Here is a 15,130-nt window from a genome sequence, read left to right as displayed (position 1 = left end):
CACAGATGAGCTTGTATGTTTGGGATCATGAGCAGATCCTTTCTTTCTCCAAACTTTCACCTTTCCATCACTTTGGAAAAAGTTAATCTTTGTCTCATCAGTCCATAAAACTTTTTCCCAGAATTTCTGAGGCTCATCTCTGTACCTTTTGGCAAATTCCAGCCTGGCCTTTCTATTCTTCTTGCTAATGAGTGGTTTGCATCTTCTGGTGTAGCCTCTGTACTTTTGTTCATGAAGTCTTCTGCGAACAGTAGATTGTGATACCTTCACTCCTGCCCTCTGGAGGTTGTTGCTGATGTCACTAACAGTTGTTTTAGGGTCTTTCTTGACAGCTCTCACAATGTTTCTGTCATCAACTGCTGATGTTTTCCTTGGTCTACCTGGTCGACGTCTGTTGCTTAGTACACCAGTGGTTTCTTTCTTCTTCAGGACATTCCAAATGGTTGTACTGGCTATGGCCAATGTTTATGCAATGGCTCTGATTGATTGTCCATCTTCTCTCAGATTCACAATTGCTTCTTTTTCACCCATAGACAGCTCTCTGGTTTTCATGTTGGTTCCACCTCTAAATGCAGTCTGCACAGGCAAAACCTATCGTACCCAATCTGAAACTGAGCTCAGACATTCAGTGCTATTTATTGTTTGAATAATCAATGTAATGGGAAGACACCTGGGCAACAAAACACACCTGTCAGTCACATGTTCCAATACTTTTGCTCTCATGAAAAATGGGTGGGTTCAAAAAAAAGGTGCTATCTTCTAAGTTGTGTATCAGATCCAGATGTAAATACCTGGAAATAAAAGCTGAAATGTTGATCTCTTGTCTCATATTCATCTTTTGATGTCAAACCCAAATGTTTTCAGTCTACAACAAAAGTAAACGAATTGGACTCACTGTTCCAATACTTTTGGAGGGCACTGTACATATGTGACATCATTGTGGATGGATCTCCGCCTTGAAACGCAACCAGTAACGTCACACGTGTGTTGCACAATTGATAAACAGACATGATGATGTAATTCTGCATAGTAATTAGCCATGTGTTTCTGTTTGGGAGAGTGCGTCGCATATTTTTGGAGAAATGGCCCAGCTATTGCTAGTGGTGAGAGTGGAGAAGGAGGTGTGGGTGTGGCCAGGAGAGGAGTCAGGATTGGTGGGGCCACAATGTAAAGGGTTTCATGGAGGAACAGTTCCTCCAAACTTTAAAACATCTGCGCCTTACGACAACGCTGTCACGGCATGTAGGCAAGCTGTCCCCATCAAAAAGCAGCCAGCCTCTGAGTGGCCACTGAGGCAGCCTAATGCAGGATTTATACTTCTGCATCAAATCGACGCCGTAGCCTGACATGCACCTCCCCAGAAATGTAACTACTTGTGGCAGTGACGCAGACCCCCTGTCTATTTTTGTAAGCTGAGACCATTTCCCTCAGTGGAAACAATACAATAAATTATTAAGATAATAAAGCCTCCACAAAATAGCATTTTAAGTCTTGTGTGTGATATATCCTGGCTTCATATGAGCAGAGGAAATCATTCTATTCTACTAGGCTAATTTATACAATGCAAAATGCCATAGGCTCGTGCTAATTTGTTTGCTGCTATTTGTTTGGAAAACATGTTTAGAATAAGACAGTTGTTTTGTCAGTGAACCTTGTGAGTTGTTATGGAACAAAATTTTGTAACGTTACCTTTGTTAAATGTTGCTGTTGTCCCTGGCTTCATTTGAGTAGAGGAAATGTCAGTTAGACGCTAGGCTAATTTATACAATATAAAATGCCATAGGCTTGTGCTAATAATGTTAGCATGTTATATTTGTGGGGAAAATGTGTCCTGCAAAGAGACAAATAGGATTTAGTAGGATAAGTACGAATTTTGGAGCATTACTTCTCGTAGGAAAACTTGCAAAGAGTGCACAAGAACAGCCTGCGAAACACACATGAATTCCATTATGACCGATCCCGCAGCGATCACATGGCCAATGATCAGATATATGTGTTAGATTTAGGGCCACAAATGAAAGTGGCCTAGATATGATTAGAAAAAAAAACAAATTCCTGTGTCAATGCTGCTCTGAAAAAAATCTGACCTGGGCCACATTTACTTGTGATGTGAACATAGCCTCACGTTGACACTCGGACACACACAGTCGAGTTGTCACCCTCCATCACTGACACAAACATACACAGTTAAGCTTGTATGGATCAAACCCACGGCACAAAAAGACCAAATCAAAAGTGTCCAAAACACACACAAGCGTCAAAGACTGAGACTTTAAGAGATGGCACAGGCCCCAGGGGGTGATTAGTGGGGTGCGGACAGGCATTGAGAGGCAGTCCGAGGTTAGATTGGCAGACACTTGCGTCTCCCCCACATAATGACTCCCAGCTGTGCTACTCTCACTGTTTATGTTAGAGGAGTTCCACTGCAAACTCTTTTCCTCCCCACGGTCGCTAACTGGAAACTTCTGTCATCTTCATTTTTCTATACCGCTCTGTTTATCTGTTTATCTGTCTGCTCCTTTTCTCCGGGCTCTGCATGCTCTTAACTCCACTGTTTCTTTTCTTGAACTCTATTTCTCAATCCTCTCGCTGCATCTAATTTTCTGTCCCTCCCACGCACTCTCTACCTCTTTGCTTATTCCCTTCCTCCTTCTCCACCATTTAGTCTCTTTTGCATAGATCCCTGGATGTTAATACGTGTGATTTTAAATATATTTTTCTCCCCTTTGGATGATCTACCCCTGCTGCCCAACCCAGGCACTTCCTCTCCGGCCAGAAAAGGAGGATCTTGAGAGATTCATGAGAGTTTTTATTACTCTCTCTTTCCTTCTCTGTCCCTCCCTCTCAGGGCACGCTGCCTGGATCACACTACCCTAAAGAATTCCTAAAGAATTCAGTGCCTGAAATGAAATTATATGTTGCCATCTGTGTTATTTTTTAGTCGAGGGGTAGATTTGCATGCAGTGTCGTGCTGATGGAGGCTCAACCATGATTCCTAACATGCATTTGGAATAATCGTACAGTGTTGTTGAAGGCAAGATAGAGCTTGGTGACGTTAATGAGTTAAAACAGTTTTTAAAGCTTTTTAAGCTCTCCTCTGTCTTTCTGTCAGAATAAATCAGAAACCATCTTCTCCTCTCTACACACTCCCTCTCTCGCTCTCACCCTGCCCACATACTCCATATGTATTTTTAGCAGGCACAAGCTGGACCATGATGGTAGCCTCACATATGCAGTGGAAACAATAGACTTCTCATGTTGCGTAATGCGGTTGCAGAACTGTCCTATGCACACAATATGTGCAGCGTATGTAGACTCATATTTGGTCACCCAACACCCACTCTACCTGTCTGTTACCTCACAGCTAATATCAGCTGAGGTTACAGAGCTGGCCACCAGCTATCAACCCCTCTCGCTGTGCACTTCCCCGCTGTGTAGGTGGCAAATCAGTGTGATCACACTGTAGAGCTCCAGGCACAATTATACAGGTTCTATAAATGTCTTCACCCGCGCTGCTGGAGCTGTCAGTGATGCTGCAAATGGACAGTTTCACCCCAGAGAGAAGTGCTCTAGGACTGAATGGCAGCACAAAATGAAAACATGAAAAGGAGAATAACAATGATGTACAAGTAATGAATTATTATTATTCCTCATTCACAACATAATGGGATTTAGTAGAATTGCATTCTTTTACAATGCAGTAATCATTAGTTCAGTTCAGTTCAGCTTTATCATCCCACTAGGGGAAATTAGGTTTGCAAAATAAGCCAAGCAGTCCACAACAACATAACAATAACAAAACATAAACAGAACAAGAAGAGTGCACTCAGTAGAGTGCAGGGGCCGTATTTACAAAGAGCTGCGTCTAGTGATGAAATTCTTAGATAATTCTTCGAACTGTGACGTTTTCTTAGAAATTCCCTTTAAGTTAAGACTAGGTCCTTGTTAAGATAAAAGCTATTCACAAAGCCTCGCTGCCATTAAAAGAGCTCTTAAGGTGGAGAACTGTTAGGAGTAAAGAGGAGGACTTTAAGAGGTTCCAGAGTTTCTTTGGGAACTGCCCATTGGTCCGACATCCCATTGTTCTGACCATATTAAACCCATTGTTCCGAAGTCCGTTCCGAAATCATCATGATGCCCTGTGGTTAAGGTCTGGTTAGGTTTAGGCACAAAAACCACTTGGTTAGGGTCAGGAAAAGATCATGATGTGGGTTAAAATGAAAAAGAAAGTGGCAAACACATAAGCTGTGAGCCTGCTCTGCCTCAAGCCTTTCCCAGCTGACCCAGAGCCGGTCGCGGCGCACCATCAAGGTAGAAATACGCCCGCCAGGAGCCGTTCAGCACCGCGGACAGTCGGACTAATGGGATGTCGGACCAATGGGCTGTCGGACCAATGACATGGACCCGTTTCTTTATCAAAGGAGAAAATGGTAGAAACCCAAAGAGGTCGGAAAAATATTCTCCACACACTGGATGACAGTGAGTTAAGAAAATGCCACAGATCAGATTGTGCAAGGATAATATTTGTGGTTGATCTCATTAGGGATATGCACATATTTCCCACCCAACGCAATAACGCTGTAACACCAGATATAAAATGATCACAGCAATAAGATATTTGAAAAACTGGAAAAATGCAACAGTGCAGCAGTGATGACTTGAGTCTGTCTCAACCTTCCATCAGCAGAGTGATCACACTAACAATGACAACACTTTCACAGTCAGCAGTTCATTTCATTTCCACTGGGTGTCCACACCTTGCAGGCTCACAAAAGGGGCATGTGTCTGACAACCAATCACATTTGTTAAAATAATGCATCATACCTAACAACGGGGTCGACCACACCTTTTCACTCTGGTAAAAGTGTCTGTCCCTTCCTTGCTCAGAGTTGCTCCGAGAACTTTCCTAAATCACTCCTAGGCTAGGACTCCTTACTAAAAATTTTAGCCTAATTTAGGAGCTCTCTGAGAGTATTCTCAGATCTCTGTCGGACGGCCATGACGAAGAAGGAAATAGAAACAACACACACAATTAAAATAGACAAAAAAGAAACCATTTAACTACATAGCCTATTTACTTACTTATGGTAGAAGCACAAATATCAAGGAAAAATGACCATATCAACAAAATCTGCAACATCATCACTATGAAAAAGGCCAAAATAGGGCCTGTAGCAGACTAGGTAAGACTTGTTTTTAGCCGAGCCGATTTCCGGAAGACTCACTCCCCCTACCAGCCAGTTAAGAGGAGTCAGCAGTTAATGACGGCTCTAGGGATGCACCAAATATTTGGTAACCGAATATATTCGGCCGAATATTGCAAAAAAACACACATTCGGTATTCGGTGGAATAAGTGAAAAGCAAGGCCAAATAATAGCGGCGTGTTTTGATAACGCAATCATACAGCGTGCAGTGACGGACGGATTAAAATGTCGGCAGTGTGGCGATATTTTACTCTGTCCGTCAACGCACTCACATTTGCAACTAAAAATAGTTTTGTGTGGGCAAAATAAATCATTCAGCACGCTGTGTGAGTACAGATTTCAACCAGCAGCAGAAACGAAACGGCGAATCCCGTTGGTTGTGGGTTGAACGGGGGTCACAGACACAGACAGGAATACGTATTCCTGTCAAATACGGCAGCGCATTATAACGGCTTACCGGCGACGGAGAAGTCCGGCTCCAGGTGAATAACTTGTTGTCATCACTGCCCAAAAGTACCTGAACAGCTGAGCCGTGGCGGCACACAGTATGTGGCGTATCAGAGGAGAAATGGGCCATTCACATTTCTCTCTTTTAGTCTTTCAGTGGCAGGTAATGGTCCATAAACCTCACCGCATTTTAGGGACTGTTCTTTACTTATGAAGGGACTTCTCAAGGGAGGAGGGTGGCTGGTTGATTTTTATTTCATTTATTTATTTTATTTTGATCCCCCCCTATGTTAATCACTCATTGATGCTGTTGAAGTATGAATAAGTCAATAAGTAATTTATTCCATTGAAATATCATTGATGTATTATAGAAAAGTGATTTATCTTTTTATAAATGACAAAAGGCACATCTGCCTCATTTTCGCTGTGGTATCGTGATACTACTCAGAACCGTGATACTTTCACTGGTATCATACCGTGGGTACCAATTTTGGTACCGTGACAACACTAATCTGGAGGGGGTTCATCTGCAAAAACTAATAAAAAACTAAACAACAATATTCGGTATTCGGCCAAGCCTTTAATATTATTCGGCTTCGGCCACAAATTTTCATTTCGGTGTATCCCTAATGAAAACTGTTTTAAACGATTGTGAATCGCTGCAACCATGAGAGGTCCTTGAGTATACAGTCACAAATGTGCACACAGAAAATTATGCTGATTGGTTCAGTAGTTTGCAAGATTAGGTGCAGACAGAGAGATACCCACACACACGACTAAATCATCACAATAACAAAACAGAAGAGTACAGATCAGACGTTACAAGATCTTCTTAGAAAGAGCCTCCCACTAGTTCTGTTTTAGAGTTCAGACAACAGATGATAGCTCATACCAATTTAATCTCCAGTAGAGAGATCATTTAGAGTTCAGCAGACCAGTGGCGACTGGAAAAAGGATGCCTTAAATGTCTTAGTTCTGCCTGCAGGCACCCCAGAATGCCGGATCGACAGGGATAACTCAAACTCCCCTGCAAACTCAGAGCAATCCTGAATGGCTTAATCCAGTTGTTATGTTGGACAGGTTGAGGTTGCTATACCATATTATCACACAGAAGGTCAGGACAGACTCAATAAAACTTTTTTTAAGAATATCATCATGGTTGCACACACGTTAAAAGAGTTCATTCTCCGAAAGAGAAGACGCTGTTGTTCTTTTCTAAAAACAGCATCAGCATCAGGCTCCAAACATATTAGTGCCTTGAAGTGACACTCTGAGTCCACCCACAGTTCTTGTATAAAACATTCACCCTACAGGCTTGAAAGGTGGTCGTTCTAAATGAGTAAAGTGACTCAGCTGTGTGTTTTAGTCACCTGCTGTGTTGACATGCCCTGCAGTCAGCAGAATGCCACTATGATGTGCCCAGTCTGTCTACATATGCTGCACCATTTATACCTCTGTTATAAGCTTTTAAGCAACGTAGATTCCAGTGTTGTGGTGCAGTTTCTAGCTGCTCCCTAGCTGAGGATGATCACATCTCACCATGGGGCTCTTGTGGTTTCTTCTCCATATTGTCTTGGTCATTATTAACTAATGAATGTTTGCATTATTTATATATATTTTACTTGTATAAAAGACAAGTTCACACATTTCTCATTCTCATCCAGGAGGCTCTTGCCCAGGCTGAAGCCCAGGCCCAGGCCCAATCACGGACCCAAGTCGACCCATCTGAGCTCGTTCCACGTCTGTGCCACCTCATGCGGTCTGAGACGGGCTACGGCTTCAACCTCCACAGTGACAGATCCCGGCCCGGACAATACATCCGCTCCCTGGACCCAGGATCCGCTGCAGACCACGCCGGGCTCCGACCGCAAGACAGGCTGATTGAGGTAAGATAGAGAATCGTGGATGGAGTGTTCGTGTATGACAATATAATGCAATCCAATCCAATAGTCCTGCAGTAAGTCCTGTCTCTGGTTCACTTATTTGTTGATACTGTCAGATTCAACTCTCAACTCAAATCCGGGAGGTAAACCAAACGTTGAAGGAGAGTACACTTCCAAGATAAATGTGACACTTTCTAATGTCACAATGGAGGGACAACTACGCAGGTTGATTTTAGCGCTGCTCATCGTGGACTATATTGCTGTCATTGTTCATTTTAGTCAAACCATACAGTTTGAAAACGAGGCGCGGCTCCAACTAGAAAACAATGTTTTGATGCATTGGATGTGCTGAATGTGCATATTAAGGCAGTACAGGAGGAGGTGCACATTAATAATCCTCCAGGACTGTAACATGCTTATGTTTAACCCAAACAATGTGTCATGTGACTGCAGTTGGTTCAGATCCAGGTCGGTACACGTTCTCACCACAAACAAACCGCACCAGAGTTCGAGATCACCTCTTCAAGGAGGTCTCAGTCGGATTGTTTAGGTGTTTGTTGTGTTCACACCTGCCCAAACGAACCGCACTTAGGGGGCAAACGAACTTGAGTTCGATTGAACCGAACCAAACAGGGCAGGTGTGAAAGCACCCTGAGAGACCAAAGTAAATCAGCCTATAGCCTACGTACTACAGCAGCATAACAGAATTTCAGTTATGACTTTTGGTTTTGGCATGCCACCCCAAGATTTTCAGTGGGAGGTAGGGGTATGTGCTCAATACAGCTATGGTGTTAAACTGGAAGGAATTTGGGTTGTAGAAAGTCAAGCACAAAAAAATGAGCATTATGTGAGTGTTTTCATACACACGTGCTTCTTTGACAGAGCAGACCCAGGCAGAGGAATGAAAAGATGACGAAAAATGTACTCACACAAATGAGGTGATTACTGATAAATGATTCTGGGTTAGTCTGGTCCATGTCAGCGAATAATATGATTGATTGGGTGTGAGTAAATCTCTCTTGAGGCCTTTTATAACCCTTCATCTGGCCACTTTGGAGAAGCGTGGTGGTTTGTTGTTTTTTTTTTGCATCTTTGTAGGTGTGTTTGAACTGTATACACGTGTTGCTGTGTGCCTACACGCCTGATTTTGCACATGTGCCCACTTTTCCACACAACCGTCCAATCCATTACCTCCAAATAAATCTAATCTGTAAACTTAGGTAACCTTTTCCTGAGCATTTACTCCATGACACACCAACACACAGCGTCGCCTACCAGAGCTTTTCCAAGGGAAGCAGCTCTCGACTGCTCAGAACATCACTAGAAGTCAGAGGATGTCTCTGCACTGTGTTTGCATGATTTATTTGTGTTTATATAATCACAAAGGAAGTATGTAAGACAGAAGGACAAACTAAACTCAGCAATAGTGCAAATAAAACTCAGTCATCTGTGTACAATTCTTAATATATTCCCCCACCAGGATCAACTATACACACTGCTTAAGCCCTCAGGTTTTTACGCTGTTCCAAAAAGTAGCTAGACTTCTCATTAATTAGAGCTTGTTGCTGTTATAAGAGTCTAAAAACTTAAGCCATGCACATTCTCCCACCTGATTGAATACAGATGTGACCCCATCTACATATACTGTTGCAGCTGTAGTTAAGATGGCAGCAGTCACACTTGTGTCTGCTGCCAGGCCTCTGCTTCTAAAGATAACAGGACCTGAAGCCTTTACTCAGTCTTCACTGTGTGTCAGAACGGAGAGGAGAGGCTGGTCATAGGGGAGAGGAATCGGTTATAAATCAGTCCGATCCCAGGGCCTGACAGGGAGAGACATGGAGGAGGAGTATATATTTGTTTCTTCTTATAAAACTTAGAGGAATAGAGGCAGACAGTGTGGTATGGGTGAGAAAGGGTGGAAAAGCAGCTGTGATGGAAGATGTTTCTGTCATAAACAGAACCACATGCTTTTCAGAGGCAGTTGCATAAAAGTTAAAGGTCACTTATTCAAATCTGCGGAAGAGGAAATGGGTGACAAAGAGCATGGGTGTTTGGTCAACTTTCCCCTGGTTAAAAATGAAGAAAACATGTTAGCAGTAAAAATCATCATACACGCAACATTCACCCTTCATTCCCATGACCTTTGCCCCTTACTGGCTGTTCATCAGGGTCCAGACCAGGCAGCAGAGCAGGCCAAACAGGCCTCCAGTAGGGTCTGATAATGAGGTTACACAGCAGTCATTCTGGATTTCCAAAACTCTAAAAGAACATCGTGGTTTTGCATGTCTCAGAAAATTTCCCCTATACATTTTTTGGCCTGACTTCTTACCCTCCAGGCAGCACTTGATAGCAGTTTATAACAAAATGTCCTAAAATGAACTTGTAGAAACTCTCTTTGGCATCATATTCACCCTTGAAAACTTTTTTTTCTTTCCAGATTAAGTATGAATTTGATGTTAAAGATATCAGTAGTTGTGAGTAGGCTAATAAGTATTGAGTAGAAACAGAATACTTTGCAAAGCTTTTGATTTACTGGTCCATCTACGTCCTAACTCTCACCTATGGTCATGAGCTCTGGGTAGTGACCGAAAGAATGAGATTGTGGATAGCGGCCGAAATGAGTTACCTCTGTGGGGTGGCTGGGCTCAGCCTTAGAGATAGGGTGAGGAGCTTGGAAATCCGGAGGGAGCTCGGAGTAAAGCCGCTGCTCCTTTGGGTCAGTTGAAAAAGGGGTCAGTTGAGGTGGTTCAGGCATCTGATCAGGATGCCTCCTGGGCGCCTCCTGTTGGAGGTGTTCTGGGCATGTCCTTCTGGTAGGAGGCCCCGGGAGGACCCAGAACGCGCCAGAGAGATTTCATATCTCCTCTAGCCTGGGAACGCCTCGGGGTCCCCCAGGAGGAGCTAGAAAGCGTTGCTGGGGAGAGGGACATCTTGGGTGCTTTGCTTGGCCTGCTGCCCCCACGACCCGGTCCGGATAAGCGTATGATAATGGATTGATGGAATTTTGGGATACTCGCACTTGAGTATTTCCATTTTATGCATCTTTTGACTGTACCTCCTCTACATCTTAAAGAGAAATATTTATATATATTTTTTTTACTTTACCATAATTAGGCCCGTTTCCACCACAGGAACTTCGGGGTAATTTTACGGGGCCAGGGCCGTTGGTGCGTGTCTCCACTGCAGGAACCACCCCCGAAGGACAGAGTTCTGGAACTTTTACGGGGGCTAAACAAGACCCTGCCTCGGGGTAGGTACTCAGAACGGCCCTGAAAGACTCCTGGCTGGGGCATGGGGATTACTTGGTGCTGATTGGATATACTCAAGGAGGGATGTGACGTCAACAGAAAGCAACAAAATAGCCGGCATTTTTAAAACTCAGCAGACGAGGGTTAGCTCGTTCATATAGCTTTCACCGCCATGTAAAAAAACCTCACTAAATGGCCCGTGAAAAAAATATTCTTGCCAGCGGATATCTTAGTTACAACATGATTGAGCTAGCAAAGCAGTTTTGTGTTGCTATGTGTGGTATTTATTCAGTTATGGGAAATCACGATGTCTAGAAAGCATCAGCTGACAGGGACAGCTAACAGCAGCAGCAAAGCTAACATCAGGACTTCATCTGTTAAAAGCCTCCCGTTGTCGGATATGACATGAAACTACTCCAGTTAGCTCAATCATGTTGTAACTAAGACATCCGCTGGAAAAAAAATTTTTTTCACGGGCCATTTAGTGAGTTATTACAGACACCGCTATCAGCTAATGGCGTCCCTACGTTGCCCCGGTCAAAATGGTCGCGCAACGATTACGTCACATCCAGAGCCCGTAACTTTACAGGAACCTTCCTCGTACTCCGCTCTCCCAATGGAGACACGGCGGTTGAGAGGGCCGAACGAGAGGACGTTCCTGTAGTAGTTCCTGCCCCCCAAATAGTACCAGGAACTTCTTGAGTGGAAACGGGCCTGTTATTTGTCTGCTTTAGTTACTTTGCAGACTCAGATTGATAATACAAAATCCAATCAACTAATAAATGATGATTATTATAGATTAATCTACCCAGCAGTATATAAAACATTTAAAATGGCCCTCACCTTTACCAGCTGCAACATCAAAGTGATTACTGATGTGCACACGAACACGCAATGGTCTTATTTTTTAAATATATACAGTATATAATATGTAGCTTTTATATGAAGATTCAGGGCTGTTTATAAGACGTTCAGGGCTGACACGTCAGACGCCCAGGCCTAACAACACCACTGTTGCCAAGAGTTACATGAGAAGATCAATACCACTCTCTTCTATGGTAAATACATGTATGTAGTTGGAGCAAGCAGGCGGTTAGCTTAGCTTAGCATAAAAAGTGGAAACAGAGGGGAACAGTTGGCCTGGGTCTGCCCAAAGGTACCAAAAACTCACTAGTTAACATGTATTTCGCCAAGAAATACTCTTGGCTCCAAGCAGACACTCTCCTTAGCCAGCCTAGCTGTTTCCCATAGTTTCCAGTCTTTATGCTAAGCTAAGCTAAGCTAACCTGCTGCTACATATTTAAAATATAAATAGTGGTAAGGAAGAGAGTGGTATCAGTTCTTTCACCTAAATCTTGAGTCCCAGCTGTTGTATTTTTCTAGAGACAGGGATAATATACAAAAGGTCACACGTTCTATTTTTATATCGTAGTAAACTCACCAAATTGAAGATAGGAAATCAGTCCAAAAGGTTACTGTATTGCAGAATGGTTTATTGTAATTTAAACTGTTGACAATATGTAGTTAATGGACTAAAATATAGATAACCAACATTGTCATCTGATAACTATGATCAAAACTAAAGTCTGTAAGAGTCCAAATGTTGTTGATCACACTTAAATGACAACTGAAAATTAGGGCTGTTCCGAATGCCATTTTTTAACATTCGGCGCGTGCTGCGGCCGTGCTGCCTGCTCTCTCCGGTTTTACGCCAGGCTCGGCTCCTTTCAAAGACTCCTTGCAAAGCCCTCTCCGGGGTTTTTTCGGACCTAATTGTATTGCGGAGTTTTACACAGCGGCGACCGAAACTTTGCTCTCAAACCACAAAAAAATGTGATGGCACAACAGTCTCCTTCAGTACATTATTCTATGCTATCTTTTGATTTTCACATTGGCTAGTCATTCTGTGTAATTTGTCTTCTGATTAAATCGGAACTGTTGAAACAAGTTGTAGGAAGCCTCTGCAAGTAATTGGTTGTTGGCAGACACTCTGTGCTGCAATAAAATGGTTAATCAGCAGTGCCGTGCACTGTAGAGCCGATGCGCTGCTGGTTCTGCCGGCCTGAATAGAATATAATGTCTATAGCCTACTGTTGTGTACAGCCTTTATAGACTGAGCTGAGTAGTGATGCGCGGGTCGACCCGTAACCCGCGGGACCAGCAAATGGACCTGCGGGTTGGGCAGCAGTGAACGTCTGTTAAATCGGTCTCTAAATGATATTTTGACATTATTGGCTATTACTGTCATGGCATCCGAAGGTACTGATGCATTGAGCAGGTGACAATCCACGGCCGTTTTCAAAACACACTTGTGTCACTTACTCCAAAAGAAACTTGTTGAAACTGTAAACAATAATTTATTGTACAAAACGGGGGAAACAAACGTTGACAAAAAGGGTTCCATAATTCATATTAAATTCAAAAGATAACGAAAAAACAGCTACAAGTTAGAGGGAATAGTGATAAAGTGGTAAAACTTGGCATTGATCCACAGCCTCAGACGGATGCGCTCAAGCGTGCCGTGCACAAGCTCTGTTGGTAGGCGATACTATATTTTCACATTTTCAACAATGCAATTTAAAAGTTTTGATTTTTATTGATAACCTACAGTACAGGCCAAAAGTTTGGACACACCTTCTCATTCAATGCGTTTTCTTTATTTTCATGACTATTTACATTGTAGATTCTCACTGAAGGCATCAAAACTATGAATGAACACGTGGAGTTATGTACTTAACAAAAAAAGGTGAAATAACTGAAAACATGTTTTATATTCTAGTTTCTTCAAAATAGCCACCCTTTGCTCTGATTACTGCTTTGCACACTCTTGGCATTCTCTCCATGAGCTTCAAGAGGTAGTCACCTGAAATGGTTTCCACTTCACAGGTGTGCCTTATCAGGGTTAATTAGTGGAATTTCTTGCTTTATCAATGGGGTTGGGACCATCAGTTGTGTTGTGCAGAAGTCAGGTTAATACACAGCCGACAGCCCTATTAGACAACTGTTAAAATTCATATTATGGCAAGAACCAATCAGCTAACTAAAGAAAAACGAGTGGCCATCATTACTTTAAGAAATGAAGGTCAGTCAGTCCGGAAAATTGCAAAAACTTTAAATGTGTCCCCAAGTGGAGTCGCAAAAACCATCAAGCGCTTTATTTTTTCTTCTCTCTTCTATTACACATTTAATGATATTTTACTTCTTGCTCAAAGCCCGGGGCAGAAATTGTGGAGCATGCGCTAAGTGCCTAGGCCAGCTTGGGTCTGATTAACTGTATACATGCAGGAGTAATTTGATTCCCAATCCCATTATCTGGGTGTGAATATTTCGATTTGGTACGATTTCAGTCAGACTAACATGTTTACATGTATTTTAAAAGTCCAGTTTTCATTGGACTAACACAATAAATTGATTTTCTCTAAAGTCACGTAAACACACTGAGTGCCAAGTCATATTCAGTTCAAGCTTTATTTGCACTGCATGTACACATTTTGCCCAAGCGAAGGTCTGAATAAAAATTACATAGACATTAAGTAAGATGTCAGAAAATATCTGCTTAGTTTAGAGCTGACATTTAGTCAACTGACAGAAACTTAATTAGCAACTACGTTATATTGACAATTGATTTTTTTTTTTTTTTTTTTTTTTAAAGCTGGAGTGTGAAGGGTTTGTCTCCCCCTTCTGGCAGTGGGAGTAATTACATAAACACTGTCAACACATGGTTATGAGTATGCCTGCAGGCGAGCCTCTCCCACAACCCTTAGGAGCACTCTCTTTATAATTATTATTTTAATCCCTCCTTTGAACGCCAAGTTTCTTTTCTATCTGGAGCATCCACTCAAAAAACTCTTCTTAGGATTTTTCGCCATACTCCTCGCTGCTGATTCACTTACTAAATGTAAATAAATTGATTTATTCCAATGTCAGCTGGGATAGGCTCCAGCCCCCCGTGACCCCTAACAGGATAAGCGGTTACGGAAAATGGATGTTTTTCTGTGTGAGAAAGGATGTTAACTGTTTACATAAAGCTTTGGCCTGTTCACAGTTATCTTATTTCCTGTGTGACACTTTAAGGTCAACTTAACAAGATATTTAGTGTTCTGGTAAATATGTGATGTCATGTCAGCTTAATAACTTAATCTCTGTGTTGTAGTTTTGTTTGGACAGAAAATCTGAGCCTCTCTTGAGTTAGTTGGCTGCTCTTTGTGTGTGTGCGTGTGTGTGTGTGTGTGTCCTGGCGCTGATAATTGCAACCGTCTCTGACCATGCATCAAAACAGCGCTTGTGTTATCTGTCAGCAGCCTGTTAGCGAGGTGAACAACCATGACAGATCTCTCTCTCTCTCTG

The 15,130-nt window shown here is 42.5% G+C and overlaps 1 protein-coding gene across 1 annotated transcript in view; it reads left to right on the top strand.

Annotated features, from left to right (window-relative positions):
- Positions 1-15,130, top strand: part of LOC117268962 (Na(+)/H(+) exchange regulatory cofactor NHE-RF2) — a 56,889-nt gene that overhangs the window by 31,184 nt on the left and 10,575 nt on the right. Inside the window, exon 3 of the mRNA XM_033645756.2 lies at positions 7,317-7,538. Within this exon, the coding sequence (XP_033501647.2) occupies positions 7,317-7,538 (222 nt within the window). The remainder of the gene's footprint in view (positions 1-7,316; positions 7,539-15,130) is intronic.

This window comes from Epinephelus lanceolatus, chromosome 18, assembly GCF_041903045.1.
Source record: "Epinephelus lanceolatus isolate andai-2023 chromosome 18, ASM4190304v1, whole genome shotgun sequence".
In the NCBI taxonomy this organism is placed as follows: domain Eukaryota; kingdom Metazoa; phylum Chordata; class Actinopteri; order Perciformes; family Serranidae; genus Epinephelus; species Epinephelus lanceolatus.
Note: the sequence above shows the minus strand (reverse complement) of the source record. Positions and strands in the feature narration are given on the sequence as shown.